Source organism: Acanthopagrus latus, chromosome 24 (genome assembly GCF_904848185.1).
Source record: "Acanthopagrus latus isolate v.2019 chromosome 24, fAcaLat1.1, whole genome shotgun sequence".
NCBI classification, from domain to species: Eukaryota; Metazoa; Chordata; class Actinopteri; order Spariformes; family Sparidae; genus Acanthopagrus; species Acanthopagrus latus.
Window position 1 is genome coordinate 93,109 of NC_051062.1, and position 21,991 is coordinate 115,099.

Sequence of the window (21,991 nt, forward strand, 5' to 3'; positions counted from 1 at the left end):
GTTTCCAAACATAAATCAGCATTTCATTAAGAACATGCAGCCAAGCAGCGATTTGGATCGAAAACATTAATAACCTCGAAACAGACCGGCTTCTAATTGAGGCCGGCTTTTATTTACTCAAACTTGTATCCAGACCTGGTCCAGTAGCAGACAGCATCGCAGACTGGGATCAGTATTTGAGTGTACGCTGCTGACCAAATTGCATTTCTCTTATAGCATTAAAGAGGATGGGAGAAGGGACGGCAAATAAACTGCTCGTTCATGCATTAAAACAGGACCAGGCACTGAGATTTCATGTAAGCAGTTGTTTAGCCCAATTAGGGGGAAAACATACAGTTCATGCAGTAAATAGGGCAACGATTAGCCTACTGCAGGTCTACAGAACAGTGTTAGGCAAAGATGGCCATGAACACTCTTTTTAAGAGACACAAGAGTGATGTGCAGAATAAGAAATAATGTAAAATGATGACTGTCGTACAGCAGGTGGCGGTATGCGCCTGACAACTGTTCGTGTTCCGCCTGTACCGTCACTAACCATCAGTAACCATGGCCGACTGCAAGGAGGTAATGTTAATTTCGTATCTAAGAAATGCATAGCTTGCCATATCATTTACTTCGACAGACAATACAGATACTTTAATTCCTATTGCAGTACTCGCTATAGGCTTCTGTGCTGCTCTCATATCGAGAGTTGCTGACGCCTATTATTAACTACAGGTCCTCTATCTCTATTATTATTATCATTATCATTATCATTATCATTATCATTATTATTATTTTCTTTTTCTTCTTTTTTTTATATTACGTTTATAATTTTCAGGGAGAAAGAAGTAGCCTACATCGAGAATATTAACAAAACAGTTTTACCAAAATAAAAAATGTCTGTTTGCAACAGGGTCCAAGTTACAAAAAATGATCAGCATTTTATCAGATTAATGTCAATGATGGAGGAAAGAAAAGACAGCACTCAGACAAACATACTGAAGTTCTTTGCTCTGTGTGACATTTTGCAAATATTCAAGTCAAGACACCAAATCACAATACGTCATTGTGTGGTTTGTCCCGATTGTCCTAGTGGTGTTGCTGTACCCTGCTGTCCGATTGGTGAATACGCTCAACCAAGTATATTTGGGGATACACTGGCGATTGGCATGCCCCCCAGGCCCGCCCCTTACTGACAAAAACCGCCCACTAAAAAAAAATAGATTCTGAGTTAAAATCATTGTGTTTTATGCTCAAGCCTGAGGGTTGATCACTGTGTGTGGCTAAAGATAAAAAAGGATTCACTCACACTGAAAGTGACTAGAATTACATTTAAACTGTCCTGTGTTTTTTCTAAAATTGTTTTGCAATTTTTTTTCACTTTTACTGTTGTTAAATCTAGCCTGCTGCTTTGTGTTTTATTTATTATTGGATAAGGCTACTTTTGTACATTTTCACAAACACAGGGAGGACTAAAGTAGGTCTGCAGCTATAGTTGTGTATTGCTACTCTATTTACTGTGGGCTAGTTCTTTTATTTCATAAATGCACCAAAACATCATCATTGAAATGGAAAGGCAAAGTTCAAGTACCTTATACTGTAAGCATAATAGCTCCCTGTAGAGTTGCCACATCATGTGGAAATATAAAATAAATGCTCCTCTTGCAGCTCCAGACAGATTTTTTTTGGTGAGGGGTGCAAAAATGTCTCTTTTGATAGCAAAGGTTGCTGATCCCTTCCCTAGAGTCAATCCTCCTTGGTTACTGAGAATCTGTAATTATTGCTAATCCTACATTTCCCACAATGCAACTTGAATGGCGCCACACTGTTGGTGCACGTTGTTTTGTCTTGTTTTGTTTGGTAATTTAATCAATTTAATGAGAAGGTGACTGGCTGCAACCTTCCATTCCTTCAGGACCTCACAGCTCCGGGGCTGTGAGGCATCCAGGCAGGATTGTGGCCAACCACTCCCATCCCGGTCACAGACTTTTTGTCACTCTGGCAGGAGGCTGAGGTCCATCAGGAACAAAACCTCCTGCCACATGTCTTATGACTGACTCTTGCTCTCTTGCACTCAAACCCACCACCGCCCTTAAATCATTGCCTCACAATAATGCAGAATTTGTACATTTGTATAACTTTTAACTTTTGTACATTAATGCGCAGCTCTTCCATCTTTATGTATCTTTATTTATCCCATCCCAAACTTTATGTCTCCTTTTGTTTAATGTTTATTGTCTTAAATGTATGCACCTTCCCCACCAAGACAAATTCCTTGTTGGTGTAAAATCCTTCTTGGCAATAAATCTATGTGTGATTCCAATTCTGAAAGGTCCTTCATTATTTCTGTTGTCACATGCTGAGTGATACTAATCATGACTAGCAAAGTCATCTTGAGTAAAATCAGTGCCACTTAATTCACTGACAACAGGACATTGGCCAGTATTTCAACTCAACCTTACATTAGATGTGATTATATACTATTTTCACAAACACGTCTTACTGCCAAAAATAGCAAATCATTTTGAAAAAAATTAATGTGTCCAATGATCCATCCGTTTTGTGATTCCTCCAACAGGTCCTTCTTTCACATCCTCGAGGTGAATTCCAGTCTCCTGACCAGGGACCTGCTCACCTCTGATACAGAACGACAACCTACACACACACACACACAGACACACACTGAGAAAAAGATTGATGGGTGACAATATGTGTGTTTCTGTGTTTTTGTGTTTATGTGTGGGTTACCTGACAGGGCCATTGCCAATCGCAGCTCCTCTTTTAGAAGGTCCAGAAGCTCAGTAACACCCTGCTCCCCCTGCACACACAAGGCATGTCTTTAGTTATGTCACATTAAAGTCTTATTGCTAGAGAGTATAGTTTTTTTTGTGAGTTTAGTTATTGTTTAACAATGACCATCTTATATAGAGCCAGTTATGTTTTACTACACGTAAAGGACTCAGATAGACAAAACACCAATAAAAAGACCACTTTGATATGCTTTTTTGAAATTCAGTTCCATTGAATTCAGATGCGTTGTACACACAAAGCCCTCCTCCTAATTAAAGCTGCAGTCTGGAGTTTTGAGAATAAAGTGGACTTAGCCAGAATATCTGAATGATACAGCTCCCAGGTCCCTCCTTCTTCCTCTCTGCTGCGCTGCAGCCCTGCCTTCAAAGCCCCTCCCCACAGAGGAGCAGGCTTGTAACCACGGTAACAGAGGAAGCTAGATCACCAAGTTGGCGCATTCAAAAAACAACAACAAAAAAAGCCCATTTCTGATCAATACAACTAAATTACAATGACGAGTACCTCATGCCAATCACTGAAGATATCCTGAGTAACAAACAATATTCCAGTTAGTTAGTTAGTAGTTACCCCGTAATCATTACCTGGTGCAACATTTTTGCAGTGCTGCCTTTCTGAGCATGAATGACGTTATTTCTCTTAACCAATTCAACCACTTCAGAGTGTACTGAACACATACTAACATTATAACGGCCCGGTCACTTGAAAGACACTTTTGCTAACCAATAGCCGCTTTGCAACCTGCAGGGTTTTTTTCTTGTGACTATAGCCGTGTCAGCTAATAAGTGTTTCTTGTGTGGGCAATATAGCAGTTTTTGCGTTACTATTTGCTACAGTTTCCTTTTGCCTTATTTACCCCCAATTATCATTTATTTGTGTTACTCCCCTCATCCCCTAACCATCTTGGGACGTAACACCTAACTCTACTGATGTCACCTAAAGTGGACCGTCTCTAAGTGGATGGTCTCTCTGTACTGTACTGACGCACCCACAGAACTCATAAATAGCTCCAGGGACATGTAAACCTAAACATCACCACAGTCTTACACTAACCTAATAGGAAGCATCCTGTCCTGTCACAGTTAAATTGTAATTCAGGATGTGTAAGCAACACACACACACTACACTTTTTACACTGCTTGTCTTCGTCAGTGTTCTTATTTCTTCTCCATGACGTGGGCGATGGTGGGGCATTTTTCGGCCCTGTTGTTGTTGTCTGTTCTCCTTTTTTACAATTTGAGCTTGAGCATATCTGATCAGGTAAGAGCAGTCACTGCACCTGCGTGGGGGAAGAGCACTTCCCAGTATTATTATTATTATTATTATTATCATTATTTATTTATTTATTTATTTCACTTGAACAGGGGCAGTGCACAATAAAACATTAACCCTGTATATAACAAGGAGAGATGCATTGCACTGGGTTGAATACACACATTCCAACATCAGTACAACAAATTAAAACAATTCACCCCCCTCCCGCCAACTTTTATAAATGAATATGCCACCCCCATCAAATACACACACACACACACACACACACACACACACACACAAATGTCTTCAAGTTTGCAGAGACTGCATCCAACGTTTTGTGTGACATGTAAATGTCTTAAAATCTGCACATGTAATCAGCTCTATTGGAAGTGTGTTCCATTGATTTGTGCCAGCAAAAGAAAAAAATGATTTACCAAATGTCAGATCATAACGACAATTTTAGCAAATATAATCAAAAAATAGTTACAGACTACAGCTTTAAGGCTAATGAGATTGTAGATAAGTGAGGTACGTCACCTGACAGGCAAGGCCCCACAGTACTGGTCGGCCGATGAAGACAGCCTTTGCTCCCAGAGCTAGGGCCTTCAGGATGTCTGTCCCTCGCCTTATTCCTCCATCCATGTAGACATCACAGCGACCCTGTACTGCCTTTACTATCTCTTCCAACACATCAAGCTACACACACAAACAGAAACTCTTACACTTTATATTTACATTGTCACATAAAATACATTTAAAATGTGTCTGATGATAATCAATGTTTATCTTATCATCCACATATCCCAGATTCCAACAAAAGTTCTCAGAAGCACAGAAGTGTTTCTTGTAACCGGCAATCGAGGCATTCAAATGATTTTGTGACCTCTTTTGTCTTCAAGGCTAGAGCACAACACAAACTTTTACCAGTATGGCGTACTAACAGGAAACTATCGATATGGGCTAGAGCTAAGTAAAACTGATTGTAGTGTGCATTTGGTGACCAGCAATTTTCTGCTATTCAACTCAGACAAAAACACTTACGGTGTCGGGCTTTAAACATGTTAGAGACACACAATCTAATAAAAGCTGCACTGAATGGGATCTTGTACCTGAGTGCACGTTGGGGTGTACAGCAGTTGCGACTTTCAATGGAAAGCTTCCAACCCCAATATTTCGTTAATTTTGCAACCCTGACTAGAACTCAGTGATGGGCACAAATTCTCACAGTTCTTTGCATGCATTTTCAAGTATAGTTACGCATTTCAATAGAAAGTCTATGGTAACTATGCCTTTATTTATGTGGAGTGTGTCTCTTCATAAGATGTTTTATCTGCATTGAAACGTGGGGCTGATGAAAATATTTTTCCTTTCCTTTCTTTCTTTATAGCATTCCTTTATTGGTGTTAATCTGAACGTGACTCTACAAAGTGACTCCAAAAATTGCTTTAGTCTTTTAAATTGTAATTATGTCACTCTCTTTGTCTCTCTCTCCCTCTTTCTTTCTCTCTCCTTTCGCAGGTTCTCAATAAGCGTGGTTGGCCCTGCTGATGTGGTCCTGCTTGGCTCCTACTATCATCATCATAATCATTGTTGTCAGGGGCCCATGCATGGGCCTGGGGTTCTGAGCAATGCAGCCCTCACCAGTAGTTCAGGAGACCCAACTGTTCACTTAAGGACTTTTATTAAAAAAATGTCCTTCCACATATAAAACTTATACTGCTGCCCAAACAATTTAATGTATGTAAGTAAAACTTGAAAGGACTGGTGTATAACTATGCACATACCTCATACCTATACATGTCTATTAGCAGTCGGCACTATTATCACGTTAAGTACTTTTGGCCAGTAAAAAGCTGCAGAGGGGTGCCAAAAATGAGAGAAGTTGATATCTTTTCATTTGCTGCATGGATTTGCATGAAATTCAGTGTACAGGATGCAGGGTTGCACCTCAATAGACTGCTTAAATATGCTTATGATCATTAAAATTGGGAGTGGCTTATAACAAAATATAAATTGCATGAAAAATCCCATTCAAATCTTCAAAAACTCACTTAAAAATCATTTTAAAAAATCACACAAATATACTAAAACTTAGCATTTTTTCAGCACATCCAGTGGATTGTGAAAAAACCTTGTTGAATGGTCAATTCAGAGGTGTGTCACCCTATTTTTTTCACTCTGTTGTTACTTGCATTGTATGTACACATTTTTTAAATTTCATCTAATTATTAATCCACTTTCACCAAAGATCTTATTATATAAAAATACATTGTTTTAGTTCTTGGAAAAGACACACACACACCGTTGCAGGTACTCCATCAAGTTGTCGAGCTCCATGATTGGATACCATGATGCCATCAACACCATAGTTCACAGCCTGGACAGCATCCTCATCTGACACATACACACACACACACACACACACACACACGCACGCACACGCACACACACACACACACACACACACACACACACACACACACACACACACACACACACACACACACACACACGTGTGTGAATGAGACAAAGTCAGCCACATAATATCACAGTTAAAAGACTTGTCACATTGTGAGTAGAGAGTAAGGCCCCATACAGTTACAGGCCCATTTTCAAATATATGTGAATAATTGGAAAAGCAAGCTTTTCTTAAAATGTGACAAAACTGGCCACGAACCTCCATTATTTTCTGTGATTTTACTGTAAAAAACATAACAGCTCTGGTTTAGTCTGTAAAAACTAAATGTACATTCAATTGGCAAAATTAAAGATTTTATTTTTGTGGAATCATATGAAACACCATTGTGTGTGTGTGTGTATCTGCATGTATACCATTCAGTACTCCTTTCACGATTACAGGTAGACACGTGTGTTTTTTCAGCCAGGTGATGTCGTCCCAACATAGAGTGGGGTCAATGGCTTTGGCTACATAAACAGCCAAACCACTGTTATTGCCATAGCTCCCCTCAGAGAAAGCCAGGGAGGCCGTTGAGAAGTTAGACATGCTGGGGAGACGCAGCACGCACGCACGCACACACGCACGCACGCGCGCACACACACACACACACACACACACAGTGAGGAGTTAGGATGGGAGCTCACCATGCATTCTATAATTTCCATTGTGGAATTTGGGAAGTGATGCTCTTACTCGTGTGTTTTTGGTTCCTACCTTAGATGTTGGGGCAGTTTGAAGTGGTTGCGCATGTCGTCCCGTCTCTTCCCCAGGTATGGTGTATCCACAGTAACAAAGATAGCCTTATAGCCCACCTCCTCTGCCCGGCGGACCAATGATAGTGTGAGCTCTCTGTCTTTATAGATGTAAAGCTGCAGCCACAGGGTACCCCCAGCACCCACTGAGGCAGTCATTGCTGACATCACCTCCTCTATAGTGGAGGTGGCCCAGGAGCTCAGCATCATCCCTGTTCCCACTGCCTGGCATGCTGGATTGACATATCATGTTAACAGTGTTAAGGGTGTTTTCCAGATAAGTTTGAAAGAGGGCTCATCATGAATTATGAACAGATTTTACCTAGCACCATTTCAAATCATGGACACCTTCAGCGATTTATAAAACTATGAAAACCTATTTTGCACCATATATATGAAAGAAGACAACACTGCACTGATGTAAACATGTCAAATTTTACTTTGTTGCCTTTGGGCAAAGTCCATGTCCCCAGAAGTATTTTTTAGCCCTCTCATGGCTTTATTGACAGGATGGCTTTTGGAGATGGCAGGAAATGAGATGAGGGAGAGGGGGGAATGACGTGCAGCAAATGGTCACAGGTCAGACTTGAGCCTTGGGCTGCTGTAGCTAGGACAAAGGCATCTGTACATGAGTTGCACACTCTACCAACTGAGCTACTGGGATGCCCAAGGTTGTCCAATTTCATGAGTTTTTGAGTTAAACACACATATCTATGTTTCCTGTGTTGAGGTATGGACTCCACTGGAGAATGAAGAATCCTCTTGGATTAGACGTGAAACGTCCAGTTGCCTACAGTACAGCACTAAGATTATTAGGTTTTATTAAAGCTTCACGTGTTCTTTCATTTTCAAGAAATTATTTCATTATTGGATGTTAGAGATACTCTCAAATAGAAAATGTGATCAATTCTAAATCATTCTATATTCCCAAATTGTATTCTGTATTAGTTCACACACTGTATGCATGTGTGTTTTTACCCCTTGCTGTGGCGGTCTCTCCTTCAGAATGAGCCATTCTTTGCATTGCTGTGGCTGCAACACAAAGAGGCATGCTGAGTTGCTTGCCCAGTACAGAGACAGACAAATCCACTGTGGACACATTCCTCAACACCCGGGGGACTAGATACCACCTGCAACAAACACACACAAAGGAAAATGGAAAAACTTAACAAAATTTTGATTCATTTCTGTGACATAGATTCATAATGTTACACAATAAGCCCTTATTCTTGTTGTTGTAACAGTCTCTAATTTATTTAATTTATTCATGTTGCATATGAGGTTTGTCTGTTGAGTGTGACAATATGGAAACACTGAGTCTGTCTAACATCTTGGGCCGAAGTGTCAGTGTCAGTAGAAGTAAAGTCAGTGGTGTGTCCCCTCAGTACTATGATAGGGATAAAATCAAGACACAGCATGACTCTTGGTCAGATTGCCCATTCACAAAATCAGCTTTTTATCAGCTTAAAAGGAGAATTTCGGTCGATTTAATCATGCAGCTTCATTGCTCAAGCTACCCTTGGCTTGCCAGTACCGAAGACGGGAACACATTTGGTCCAACCATTACAGGGCTCTGTAAATGGAGTTAGCATTGACAGCTAACAGCATTGGGTGAGAAATTTACACTGTGTTTTACGCTTCTTAACATGCTCCACATCTCACCCCAAAAGTTATGCAACATCAGCAGACACCTTACAACACAGCACTGTAGCGTGTATGATTCAAAATCGGGGATAGTACAGCTGAAGAGTGTGACAGGAAACAGGGTAAGAGAGGGGGAGTGACACGCAGGCCGGGAGTCGAACCCAGGTCTGCTACAGGGCCTCGGCACCTGGGTCGCACGCTACCAACCGAGCTAAGCGGCGCCCAATGCATACATTATTTCATCCCAGTGGGACCAAGCCACCAAATTATAAATGTAACGGCTTCCTCAACAGAAGATTTTGCATGAACAAGCCCCAACGGCAGCATGCCCCTATGGCAGCATGCCCCGACTGCGAGGGCCCGTTTAATACATAATCAAGGAAATTGCGTTTTGGCTTACAACTCACATATACTTTGTCACACATTCAAAAACCTTATATCCACGCGTTCATTGAATTGTGCTGAATCTTGTGATAAAGGCCACGCCCATTTCCGCCTCTGTTTTTTTCTGCAAATTTGCAAAATTTTGCAAACCTACTTTTTCGAACTCCTCCCAGGCAATTTCACCCATTTGCACCAAACTTTTCATACAGCATCTGTGGACCCTTCTGACAAAAACTTATTTAAAAAAATGACATGAAACTCAGTTTACTTCTTCCCCATGAGCCCCTGAGGCTCTGTGCAAAATTTTGGCTGATGACCACAAGGTGGTGCTCTTTAAATTTAAGTATTTCTTATCTCAACATTGGTTCATTGGATTAACACAAAACTTGGGATAATTATTGTCAATGCCTTCCTGAGAATATCTGACAAAGGACTTACCGATCCACCACTAGCTGGCGCTCTGGTGGCAGTCTAATTAAATATATGGCACTGTGCCCACATCATAACACTTATGGGAATGAAATTTATACAGGTGGTGTAGACTGGCCCTTGTAACTCACGCCCCAAAAATTACCTGCAGGTGGCACTGTTTTTAATGCGAAAGCGTTTTTGGCCCATAATTCCCACATAATATGTTGCACATTGTTAAACCTTATATCAGCATGTTCCCTCGATTCAGCTGAATTGCTTGGTGTACACCACGCCCACTAACTTTTCCATTCACAAAAATCACCATAAATGAAAAACAGACTTTTTCGAACTCTTCCTAGGCAATTTGACCAATTTGCATCAAACTTTGCATAAATCATCTGTGGATGCTCCTGACAAAAAGTTATCAAAAGAATTTTGATTGTCAAAGAAACAAATAAAAAATATAAAGCAACAAAATGCTGCACATTGTGTTCAAAAGAGACAGTCTTGCATTTCTTCACCAAATACGGTCGAATTACCACAACACATTTGCTAATTATGTTCCATTGCCTGATGAGGCTTTGTGCCAAATTTGGTGCAAATCGGTGGCGCTCTAGTCGCAGTCTAAATAGTGTAACTGGAATTAAATGGGAAAATCTTCAAATCCTCTTCAAAACTCATCCACTTTCAACCTCTTCTTGTCCCTCATACTTGGAGCTAGATACACCATTCCAGTGTTTAAAGAGCGAGAAGACCTTGAACGATTGGGCATGTATTCAGCTTTTTAAAATATTTTACCCTTTTGAAATCATCACAGTTTTAGTTTTAAGGATTTGCAGCTCATTTTCTGATTTTATAATGGGTGTGTATTGCATGAGCTGGAGTGTGTGACATCATTGCTAAAGTGGAGAGAGCAGCTGGAAAAACTGGACAAAAATTGTCTTCAGCTTGATTTGGATCCCATATCTTTTACTTTACATAGACAATACATACAAATGTAGGAAATGTTGTTGCCTTTCAGCTGATGGTCTTATTTAAGCCCCAAAGCGACAAGCACTCCAGCAACTCCCCCATAAGCTGCAATGTTAATTTTCAGCCAAAATTTCTGGAGGACAGTACCTGTTTTGTCGATCCTCATTTTTCATCCATCCATCCATCCATTTTCTTCCGATTATCCGGGGCTGGGTTGCGGGGGCAGCTGCCTGAGCAGGGACACCCAGACTTCCCTCACCCTGGACACTTCTCCTAGCTCCTCCGGGAGGATCCCAAGGCGTTCCCAGGCCAGCCGAGCGACATAGTTACTCCAGCGTGTCCTGGGTCTTCCTTGGGGTCTCCTCCCGGTGGGGCATGCCAGGAACACCTCCCGAGGAAGGCGTCCAGGGGGCATCTGATATAGATGCCTGAGCCACCTCAGCTGGCTGCTCTCGATGTGGAGGAGCAACGGCTCTACTCTGAGCTTCTCCAGTGTGACAGAGCTCCTCACCTTATCTCTAAGGGAGTGCCCTGCCACCCTGTGGAGGAAACTCATTTCGGCCGCTTGTATCTGGGATCTTATTCTTTCGGTCATGACCCAAAATTCATGACCATAGGTGAGGACAGACCGATACAACAACCGCATTACTGCGGCTGCTGCACCGATCCGCCTGTCAATCTCACGCTCCATCCTTCCTTCCCTCACTCATGAACAAGACCCCAAGATACTTGAACTTCTCCACTTGAGGCAAGAACTCTCCCCAAACCCGGAGGGAGCAAGCCACCTTTTTCCGGTCGGGAACCATGGCCTCAGACTTGGAGGTGCTGATTTTCATCCCAGCTGCTTTGCACTTGGCTGCAAACCACCCCAGAACATGGAGGTCCCGGCTTGACGGAGCCAACAAGACATCATCATCCGCAAAAAGCAGAGATGAAATCCAGTGACTCCCGAACCAGACCCCTGACTGCGCCTAGAAATTCAGTCAATAAAAATAATGAGCAAAATCGGTGACAAAGGGCAGCCCTGCCAGAGTCCTACATGCACCGGGAACGGGTCTGACTTACTGCTGGCAACGGAACCAGACTACTGCTCCGGTCGTACAGGGACCGTACAGCCCTTAGCAGAGGGCCTCCAACCCTGTACTCCCAGAGCACCTCCCACAGAATGCTGCGAGGGACACGGTTGAATGCTTTCTCCAAGTCCACAAAACACATGTGGACTGATTGGGCAAACTCCCATGAACCCTCGAGCACCCTGCGAAGGGTATAGAGCTGGTCCAGTGTTCCACAGCCAGGACGAAAACCACATTGTTCCTCCTGAATCTGAGGTACGACTATCGGCTGAATTCTCCTCTCCAGTACCCTGGAGCAGACTTTCCCAGGGAAGCTGAGGAGTGTGATCCCCCAATAGTTGGAACACACCCTCTGGTCCCCCTTTTTGAATAGAGGGACCACCACCCCGGTCTGCCAGTCCAGAGGCACTGTCCCCGACTGCCACGCAATGCTGCAGAGACGTGTCAGCCAAGACAGCCCCACATCATCCAGAGACTTGAGGTACTCAGGGCGGATCTCATCCACCCCCGGTGCTTTGCCACTGAGGAGCTTCCCAACTACCTCAGTAACTTTGGCTTGGGTGATGAATGAATCCACTTCTGAGTCCCCAGCCCCTTCCACTGCCCGACGATATCCCCAGTCGAGGTCAACAGCTCCCCGCCTCCACCGTAAACAGTGTTGGTGGAGACCTGCTTCCCCCTCCTACGGCACTGGATAGTTTGCCAGAATTTCCTCGAGGCTGACTGGTAGTCCTCCTCCATGGCCTCCTCCCCAAACTTTTCCCAGACAAAAGTCACAAAGTTGATCATTGACCTCCTGCCAAGGGTGTCCTGGTGCCACATGCACTGATGGACACCCTTGTGCTTGAACATGGTGTTCGTTATGGACAAACTGTGACTAGCACGGAAGTCCAGTAACAAAACACCACTCAGTTTCAAATCGGGGAGGCCGTTCCTCCCAATCACCCTCCCACACAAGCTTGCCGCCTCTCACCGCGGGCAACTCCAGAGTGTAAGAGAGTCAAACCTCTCTCAAGGAGATAGGTTCCAGAGCCCAGGCTGTGTGAGGAGGTGAGCCCGACTATCTCTTGCCGGTACCGCTCAACCTCCTCCACCAGCTCAGGCTCTTCCCACCCAGCGAGGTGACATTCTATGTCCCCATGGCTAGAGTCACCGTCCGGGGATTGGGTTGCCGGGGCACCCACAACCGCCACCCAAATCACATGGCACTGGCCCCTTCTGAACCCTCCTCCTGCGGGTGGTGAACCTACTGTAGGGCGGGCCCACGCCGCTCTTTCAGGCTGAGCCTGACCGGGTCCCATGGGCTAAGACCCGGCCACCAGGCGGTCGCCCGTGAGCCCCATCCCCAGGCCTGGCTCCAGGGTGGGGCCCCAGTAACCCCATTCCGGGCGACGTGAATGTCCTTGTTTTTATACTCATCATCGGGGGCATTAGAACTGCTCTTAGTCTGACCCGTTACCTAGGACCTGTTTGCCTTGGGAGACCCAACCAGGGGCATTAAGTCCCAGACAACATAGCTCCTAGGATCATTCGGGTACTCAAACCCCTCCACCACGATAAGGTGACGGTTCATTTTTCACTCTACCGGAATTAAAAAAGACATCACGGAGTTCAGCAATGTCTCCTGTTACTTAATCTATAAATATTTTGGCAATAACCATTAATTTTTTCCCAAAATCACAGGCCTCTTACTTTGCAGCCTTTCTGCCTTTTCTGCTTTTGAAAAATTCAGCTTTTTCTGCAAATTCTTGACCATTCAGCCTTGCTAATGGATACAAAACTCTGTTTAACAGTCTGTAGGGTCACAGTGTACTCCTCTCATCATTTGTTCTTTATGTAGATTGCAGAAAGTTCTTCTGATTTCAGCATACATTGTTTAATACTGGCAGGAGGAGCAGCCCAGCAAATTATAAAAGAAAAACTTTCTCAGGTGCCACTTAGCTCGGCTGGTATGACGCATGTGCCGAGGCTCTGCAGCGGACCTAGGTTCGACTCCTGGCCCGGGTCCCTATGCTGCATGTCACTCCCCCTCTCGTACCCTGTTTCCTGTCACACTCTTCAAGCTGCACTGTCAATAAAGCCAGAAAAGGCCAAAAAAAAAAAAAAAAACCTTCCTCAACAGAAGGTGTTGCGTGGACAAAACTGACAGCAGCATGACCCCATGCAAGGGGCCCATTCATCACTGCTTGCAGCCTTTGTTATTATTATTATTATTATTATTATTCATACTCTTCATGGAAAATGAGTGAGCAAGTTCAATTATATATCCCGGAGGTTTTTCTCACTTTATTTCACATAGAGTGCTTCTGTCTGTTTTGTTGATGAACAAATTCAGGTTTATTTAGGTGGCTGATCTCCACTGTATGTACAATTTAATGAGGATCCCAGATCTGGTGATCTTAAATTATGCTTAAGCAGTGATGGGTGGTTTCACGTGATAAAGGGCCATTTGTCATATAAAAATGAAGTTTGTCATATAAAATGAAGCTTGATTGAATTAAGGGGACTGTTGGGTTGAGGATGATTCTCATTGAATATGGTAATTTAGTCTCCATATAATAAGACACATATCGTTACATGAACACAAGAATAATTTAAGCTGCAAACAGCGATGAACGGGCCCTGAAATTTATTGCGGAAGTGGGCTTGGCCTACATCACACAATTAGGCTCAATTTAGGGAACATGTAGATATAAGGTTTAAAAATGTGCAACGCATTATCTGGGAATTATTGACCCAAAACACTTTTTTTTTTGTTGATAATAGTGCCACCTGCAGGTCATTTTTGGTGTGTGAGTTACAGGGGCCAGTCTATACCACCCCTATAAATTTCATTGACATAACTGTTATGTTGTGGGCACAGTGCCAAATATTAGACTGCCACCAGAGCGCCACCTAGTGGTGGATTGGTAACTTGTTCATCCACTATCCTCAGGAGGGCACTAGCAATAATTTTACAATAATTGTTTTTTGTTAGTCCGCCCAACCAATGTCGATATATAGAATACTTCAATTTAAACAGCGCCGCCTAGTGGTGGAAATTCATGACGACAATAGATTATAACATTTTTCAGCAGGTGTGACTCAAATTCCAAGTTTGGTGAGATTTGGGGTATGTTCAGGCAGTGAAAAATGCGATCATTTGAGACAAAAAAAGTTGTAATTCGATAAACAATAGGGACCTTGCAGGTTTCCCTGCTCGGGCCCTAATAATACTATTAATCCTATGATGAGTATGATTACTGCTTACAGCAATACAAAACAATGAATAAAAAAAGAGAATGGTAATTGATCATGTTTAAAAAAAAACAGAATATAAATCACTCATGACAAAACCTCAGACAAACCTGCACATTTGTACAAAAACTTAATGAAAAGAGTTACAAGTCTTTTTGGGGAATACATATATTATTCTGAAATGAGTCCACCGTTATTTATTTTGGGTAACCCTTTATTACAGCCAACCTGACACGAACACAACAGAGTCTTTATGAATGTCTATAACTGTTGGTGTCATTCAATCAATTATGTCATAAACATGTCATAGAAGATAATTATCAAAACTTAAAAAACAAAATTGCTTTATGTGTTAACATTACATAAACTCATGTGGGGTTGGTTTTGACAACAGCTGTTATGAGGCCATTGTTAAAAGCAATAACTTGTACTTGTCATTAAGTGTTATTACACTCAAATGCTGTAACACAGTCATGAATAATTTTCTAGACATCAACTCATTTGGACATCAAGTGTTAGTTAGCTGAATCAGCCTAGGGTGCCAGGAGCCAAATACGGAAAGAAACCATCATGGTCCTCTTATTCCTTGCTGTCAAACGAGCCTCTGTCATGACAAGTTATGATGTCTTGATTAATGTTAGATTTTAGACATAATAGTCCAAATCTGTCATTCTCTTGTGTGGCCTCTTAGCGCTTCTTATAAGTCAGGCCAGCTACGACTGGTGATCAGGGCTCAACATGTTTGTGTGTGTGTGTGTTGTACCTGTTAAAAGCAGCAACATTGTCAGCCAGTGTGTTTTGCTCATCAGCTCCTGAGCGGTAGTAGTCATAAACAGCTTTAGGAAGAACTTTTCTGGCTTCATCCTCGAAGTCCGACACACACACACGCTGCCTCGACATTGCTGTCCACTCAAATGCCTGGACACTGAGATGACTGTCACTCTCACACACAATGCAGCAGTGATAAGCAAAGCTGCAGCAATCATTAACCTGCTGGGAGCCTTCACCGGCCCTCAACTGCTTTGTCTGAAGCATGACTTACACTCTGCTCAGTTTGCATAAGATAAATAAAACATGTCTTTACAAACCCAGAGCAATTCCAGAGGTTTGTGAATATTGTTGATAGACTGATGTATTAAAATATTTATCTCGAACATCTACACCTTTCTTTTGTTGGTTTGTGTATGATCTTAAAAAACAAACACAAAAATGTACAAGAAAACAGTCAATTCAAATCACATGATCAGAAAGAAGTGCAAACTTATCTCAACCCACCCCCTCTCCACGACCTATGAGTCTGAACCAACTGGACGTTTATATCCTGTGTGCGTTTAGACTGTTTCTAGGTTGTGAAATAGCGGTCTGTGAACTTTGAATCCTCCTTTCAATAGCTCATGTGTTCAGTAAACTGTCCATAATAGTCTTCCAATGTAGTTATTCTCTTACTGTAGGTGTTTGAGTACAAAAAAACCCATGTTTACATGAATGATGGTTTTAAAACTCAAAGTGTTGACTTTATGTTCCATTCTGATTATGCTGATACTACGATGATTCCAAATAATTGCCATTTGTAACTATGCCCTGTGGGATACCCCTAAATTCCACAAAGTTTGCACTGAGCAATCTCTCTCCACCTGGAAGCCTTAGGCAGTCAGCGTTTATATTTGGGATTGTAAAGCCAGCCTTTAGCCTAATTGCCATTAGCCATTAGGGTTCTTCAGGCCACACTCATGTCAAACATCTCTGCCCAAAGACAGAGTTGATAATTAATTATCCTCCATTAAGATATTGAAAAAATCATTTTGTAAAATGGTTACCCCCATATTTTTTTGTCTTTTATGAATACAAAACAAGTTGAAAAACATGGATATTTTTATTTTTAGGGTATCCGTGCAGCATTGTTTAACCATTTGTATTACAGGCAAAGGGGGGTGCAGTCTGCATCTCTTTCAAGACTAATTTGGTCATAAAGGTCAGGATTTGGCACAGTTACACAACACTTGGGGCAGAGGTGTTTAGCAGGCTCTGAATTACTATACGTGATGAAACTAAGTCTAGCCCCAGTTGTCCGATCCCACTGAAGAGCTACTGTAGCACAAGTTGCTGAAAAAAATATTGCTGGTTTGGACAAAACACACAGGGCATCACAATTTGCTGTCCACAGGGCTGTCTAGCTGCAGATGGGTCGCGGATCACCTACCTTAACATTGTTGCATACCACTTTAGTACAGGTTAATGCAACTTGCAACACATCAAAGTTGAGCATCTGTAGGATGTTCTGGACAAACAGGTCCAATCCATGGATCCATCCATAATTTTATGGCTGATCAGTGTATGTTGTACATGTACATTTATAATATTCTATTTCATGTTTACTGTAAATTTATGTCAGTCTAGTTTAATCTATGACCACATTCAGGCCTTACTCTGTCATCCAAACTGACGAGAACATGTTAATTCATTTTAACCAGAGCAATGTTAACCAAACTTCATTCACTTTAATGTCCTGTTGAAAACTGAAAACATTAGAGCCCTTAGCCTCACCAGAACATTCCCTGAGATGTATGAACATGTTTAAAAACTAGTAAGTAAAAAACTTCTTGAACTTTATTGATGAAATAATATCATCAGGCTGCTTCTGTTGTGCATCAGATTTATGTCAAGAAAGTAATTGTTGAGTAAAACACTCACTACTTTTAAGTTCCATGTTTATTTGGCATCCAACAAAAAAAAAATCCATTAAAAGCTTTAAGAATTAACATTTTGCACCATCACCAAACATAATTTCTCCCACTAAAAATGTAAAACTAGAAGGTAGAGATTTCTAAAATGCAAGCATTAGGGGTGGGAAGTGAATACATATTAAGTAAGCAATGGCTTCTAACAGGCAAGTCCAAAAGGCAGAAAGCTACTTCTACATTTCAGTCTAAAGAATGACTGAATGTAGTTACAAAGCACAATACAGACTAAAGATGCACACTGAAGAAAAAGACTCAGACAGAGGTTCTCTCTCATCTAAGTGATTTCACCTTCACCTGTCTGATCTAAACTCACAAATAAACCATCCAAAACTATTCCACATGACAGGACCCACAAAAGCACAGAAGACCTTCCTGAGAAAGCAAACCCTCCATTAAATTTTTATTTTGGGATATCTGACACTTCAGACATGTGTCAAAGTCCTTACTGTTGATCAAAGCACTATTTGAATATTGTTTTCCACTTCAGTTTCTTTTCATTTCAGGTTTCATGTGGTTGTCCATTTAGCCATTTTTAAGGATTCCTGTTGAGCCTTCGTTTTATCATTCCTGCCCAAACCTGTAACCAACTGGCCAATCAGAATCACAACACCATTTAGGAAAAGATTAGAGAAAAACAAGTGTGGCCATGTAAATGCCCCATCCATCTGAGCTTTAGCCCCAGCGAAGTCCCACCCACAGCATGTCAGCTGTGTGCTTCAGAGGAAAACTGCTCACTTTCTGCTTCATCCTGGCCTCAGATGGAGTTTGATTGGCTAAACAGGATGAAGTGATGTTTATGGGTAAAACTTGATTGTGAACTAGGCAGGTGAGGGGGGAAGGTATTTTCAAGTTGAGGGTGATATGGCCTTTGCCCTCCTTCCCCCCTCCCCCATTCGGCGCTGCTTTGCCCTGTCAAACCCCAGAAAGGAAGGTGGGGCCCACTAAGCGCTGTGTTAGCCCGATCGCCGGTGGTTGGGGGAGTGTGGTTGCAGCGGTGCTACGAGGTCACCTCCCCTTTTTGGGTGACCAGGAGTCTGGTACGGCGGACTAAGCATCCGCTTCCCACTTCCTCCCCCCAGTGTGGCCTGGTGCTGCTGTTCCGACACCCCAGACCCGCTGGACTCAGGTGGATCTCCAAGCCTTCGCTGGACCAAAGACATGAAGCAACATAGCATTCACACCCAGGCAGTCCAACCCTCATACAGCTGGGCCAGGTTGTCCATGTTGGTGGCTTCTTTGATGATAAAGTCCACCTGCAACAATACAGCAGGATGACAGTTATGGAAACATGGTTTACAATCAGTCTAATGCACCTTCTCTGCTTTACATCTAACACCAAGTCAGTTAAAACTTCAGGGATCAGGGGCAAAAGCAAGACAACCCCCAAAATGAAATGTTTTGCCATAGGTGGCCACAGACAGTTCCTCTTTCCTTATCCTTCCTGAATCTTCTTTAGGTTTGTGTCCTGCTAGCATCCTAGCATGCTACCAGTAGTATAAACCTGGCCAATCAGGTTGCACAGGTAGTCCAGCTCCTCCAGGATGGCACATCCGTATGTGCTGTTGCAATAGGGTTTGCTGTGTTTCCCAGCACAGTCTCTAGAGCATTAAGGGGAAATCAGGAGATCAGCCATTTCATGGGGAGAGCTCAACAGTGCTGTAGAAGGGCATCAACCAAGCAGCAGGACCATTATCTGATCCTTCGAGTGAGGAAGACACGAAGAGCACTCCCAGAGCTCTACAAAATTACCTCCGGCATTCCATGAGGGTGGCATGAGGGCCTGACTTCCTCTACTGTGACCTGTGCTCATAGCATAGCATTGTGCAACTAAACTGGCTTTCACGAAATAACACCAGAATTTGTGAATGTTATGAGGCCTGTAACATCCTCCAGCATGATCGGTTTAGCGGAGGGTCGGTAATAGTCTGGGGAGGTATATCCTTGGAGGGTCACACAGACCTCCCTGTCATAGCCAACAGTACCCCTAGTGCAGGCGCCATGTGGCATGAGTGCGTAAGCTGTTCCTAGATGATAAAGGCATTAATGTCATCGACTGGCCCCCTTTGTTCCCCTGACGTAAATCCAACAGAGCACCTGTGGGACTTTATGTATCTATGCATCCAACGCCCCCAGGTCTAGGAGGAGATCCCCCCGAACACCATCCATCCACTCATCAGGAATACAGAAAGGCTATTCTATCAGCTAAGTCATTTTCCACTGCCTCAAGACAGCAATGTGCCAACAATGTGAGTGACAACACCTCATTTTAAGATCTACACCCCTGGGTGCACAGATGCAAGCACATTTGCTACTTGCGTAACGTGTGCTGGGAGAGAAAACGACAACTGCGTCCACTGGAAATGAAAAAGGTAGGACCCCTAAGAATCTCCTTGATATTTAGATGGAACTTTTTTTTTTTTAATTTTGCACAGCATCAAGACTTCTCTGCATAGCTTGACTACGTTTTTTTTTCCTGTGTGGGGATGCATTCTGTGGTAAATTTGGCCCACTTATTTTGAGTTGAATCTTTGATCTGCAGTGTGTGCTTCAAGGCTGCTGTTCATTAATAATAATAATAATAATACCAACAAGAGAAAAAAAAATAGTTTTACTAATAAGGATTACTCCAGTTTACACACAAAAAAGTTGCATTCAAATATGAAAACTGACAAGGCTTGATCTGCCATGGATTCTCTCTAGATTGTTACCTGCTCTGTGACGCTCATCCTCCTGTTAGGATCGATGTCTCTGCCCTCCAGCTTGGCTTTCACTCTCTTCCACACACTGACCGCATAAGAGTTCCTCTCCTGGACAGCTGCAATGTAGCAAGCAGCTGGTTCAGAGGAGTGTTGGGGGATTTCATCACAATCAATTTTACATGTCCAGAGAGTTGTATTTATTTGCCGCCAATTCACAACAAAAGATTTCACATGACAATTTTGAATTTGGGGCATGTTTTTTCTTTCTTTTGGTTTGCTTTCTGTGTAATAATGCCTGTGTAACATCAACCCTGTCATGCACAGTCAAGTTATATATTTTTTTTTCACGACAACCTGGCCTGTCAGAATATACATGCTTCAGGGATGTCACATAAATGTTTTAATGTTAATCAAATGTCCATACAGACAAAGAAAAAAAACCAAAGGGGAAACAACAAAATAACAAAGTTGAAACACTTATTCTTGGTTTCACTCCCACATACTTAGAAATACCCACCTCTGGCTGAAAAAACCTGAAACAGTCTGTGATCTGCTGTATACAATTAGTCGCAGATAAGGACCTGTGTCTGCCTGTTGGACATTGGCAGAAACCGTCTGACGTCTAGGTGTTCTTTTTGTATTTGTTCAACATTTTACTCAATGTGTTTTTAAGTCACATAGCTTGAAGATGAATCACATGTACAGGCAAAACAATAACACCAGCTTAAAGTGTGAAAAACAGTACCTCGTCCTGTTTTGGGGTCACGTATGGCCCTCTTTGGGCTGGGGTTGAGGCCTTTGCTGTTCATCAGCAGAGTACTGGGCGGGGTATCAGTGGGGGTACCCAGGTTACGTGGTAGAGCCTTGCGTGCATTCTGGGACATTGAGTCAGACTGGGTCTTTACTCCACTGCATCTAACAGCTGAAGTCAAAGCACATGGTGTAAGAGAAAACAGCAAACACACTTTAATTGGTATTACATAAATAAAATAGATCGATAACAAGCATGAAATCTATGTCCTACATGTTCGAAGCATGGCTGTAAAGTTTGCATTTTTCTCCCTGTGGTTAGCCTGAATTCAGTCAGTATTGAGTATGTTTTTCAGTCACAAAGTTGGATCCACAGGAACTAAGCGAGGAGCTGAACTGGGAACTGAGAGTTCCCTTTTGGCTTTTTGGAAAAGCCTCATTACAGGTTCGTCACCATTTGAAAGTAGTGTTTAGTCCTTGGCCCCCTGGTTTTCACTTGGTATTAAATTGTGGACAGATAAGTCCCTCCAGTGCACCATGCCTGGAGTATATAAATATCTCTTCAGATTAAGATATTTTGATATTTTGTTAAGCTAAGAGGGAAGATGCATAACTTCTACAGCCACATTTAAAGACCATAAGGCTAAGGGCAAAATGTGCATATTCTTTAAGTACCTGCTGCAAAGCTTGTTTGTGCTGTAGAAACCGGACTGGCACATTCACTGTCTCTGTCTGTCACCAACGGGGAGGCAAAGCCCACCAGGCCATTGTACACACTGTAGTGATGCACACACAGAATGTAACACAGGATTTAGACAGGAGA

General features: G+C 42.5%; 2 protein-coding genes across 4 annotated transcripts in view; both read right to left on the reverse strand.

The window, feature by feature from the left end:
* Window positions 1-967: 967 nt before the first annotated feature.
* On the reverse strand, window positions 968-16,020 carry hao1 (hydroxyacid oxidase (glycolate oxidase) 1). Of its 2 annotated transcripts, none has more exons than XM_037091663.1 (8): window positions 15,742-16,020; window positions 8,236-8,387; window positions 7,220-7,490; window positions 6,880-7,052; window positions 6,350-6,441; window positions 4,585-4,743; window positions 2,731-2,800; window positions 968-2,637 (listed from the first exon to the last, which is right to left on the reverse strand). In XM_037091663.1, exons 1-8 carry the CDS (start codon window positions 16,011-16,013, stop codon window positions 2,570-2,572), a joined length of 1,257 nt encoding a protein of 418 aa, XP_036947558.1. In that variant the 5' UTR covers window positions 16,014-16,020; the 3' UTR covers window positions 968-2,569. The 2 variants fall into 2 exon arrangements, with proteins under 2 accessions (XP_036947558.1, XP_036947560.1); XM_037091665.1 differs by lacking the exon at window positions 15,742-16,020 and adding an exon at window positions 10,816-10,991.
* A 1,649-nt stretch (window positions 16,021-17,669) lies between these two features.
* smg1 (SMG1 nonsense mediated mRNA decay associated PI3K related kinase) overlaps window positions 17,670-21,991 on the reverse strand; it is a 134,809-nt gene continuing 130,487 nt past the window's right edge. For both annotated transcript variants that reach the window (XM_037091662.1, XM_037091661.1), the window contains exons 61-64: window positions 21,844-21,944; window positions 21,164-21,340; window positions 20,428-20,534; window positions 17,670-18,972 (exon numbers count right to left, since the gene is read on the reverse strand). In XM_037091662.1, the coding sequence (XP_036947557.1) occupies window positions 18,895-18,972; window positions 20,428-20,534; window positions 21,164-21,340; window positions 21,844-21,944 (463 nt within the window). In that variant the 3' untranslated portion in view covers window positions 17,670-18,894. The remainder of the gene's footprint in view (window positions 18,973-20,427; window positions 20,535-21,163; window positions 21,341-21,843; window positions 21,945-21,991) is intronic.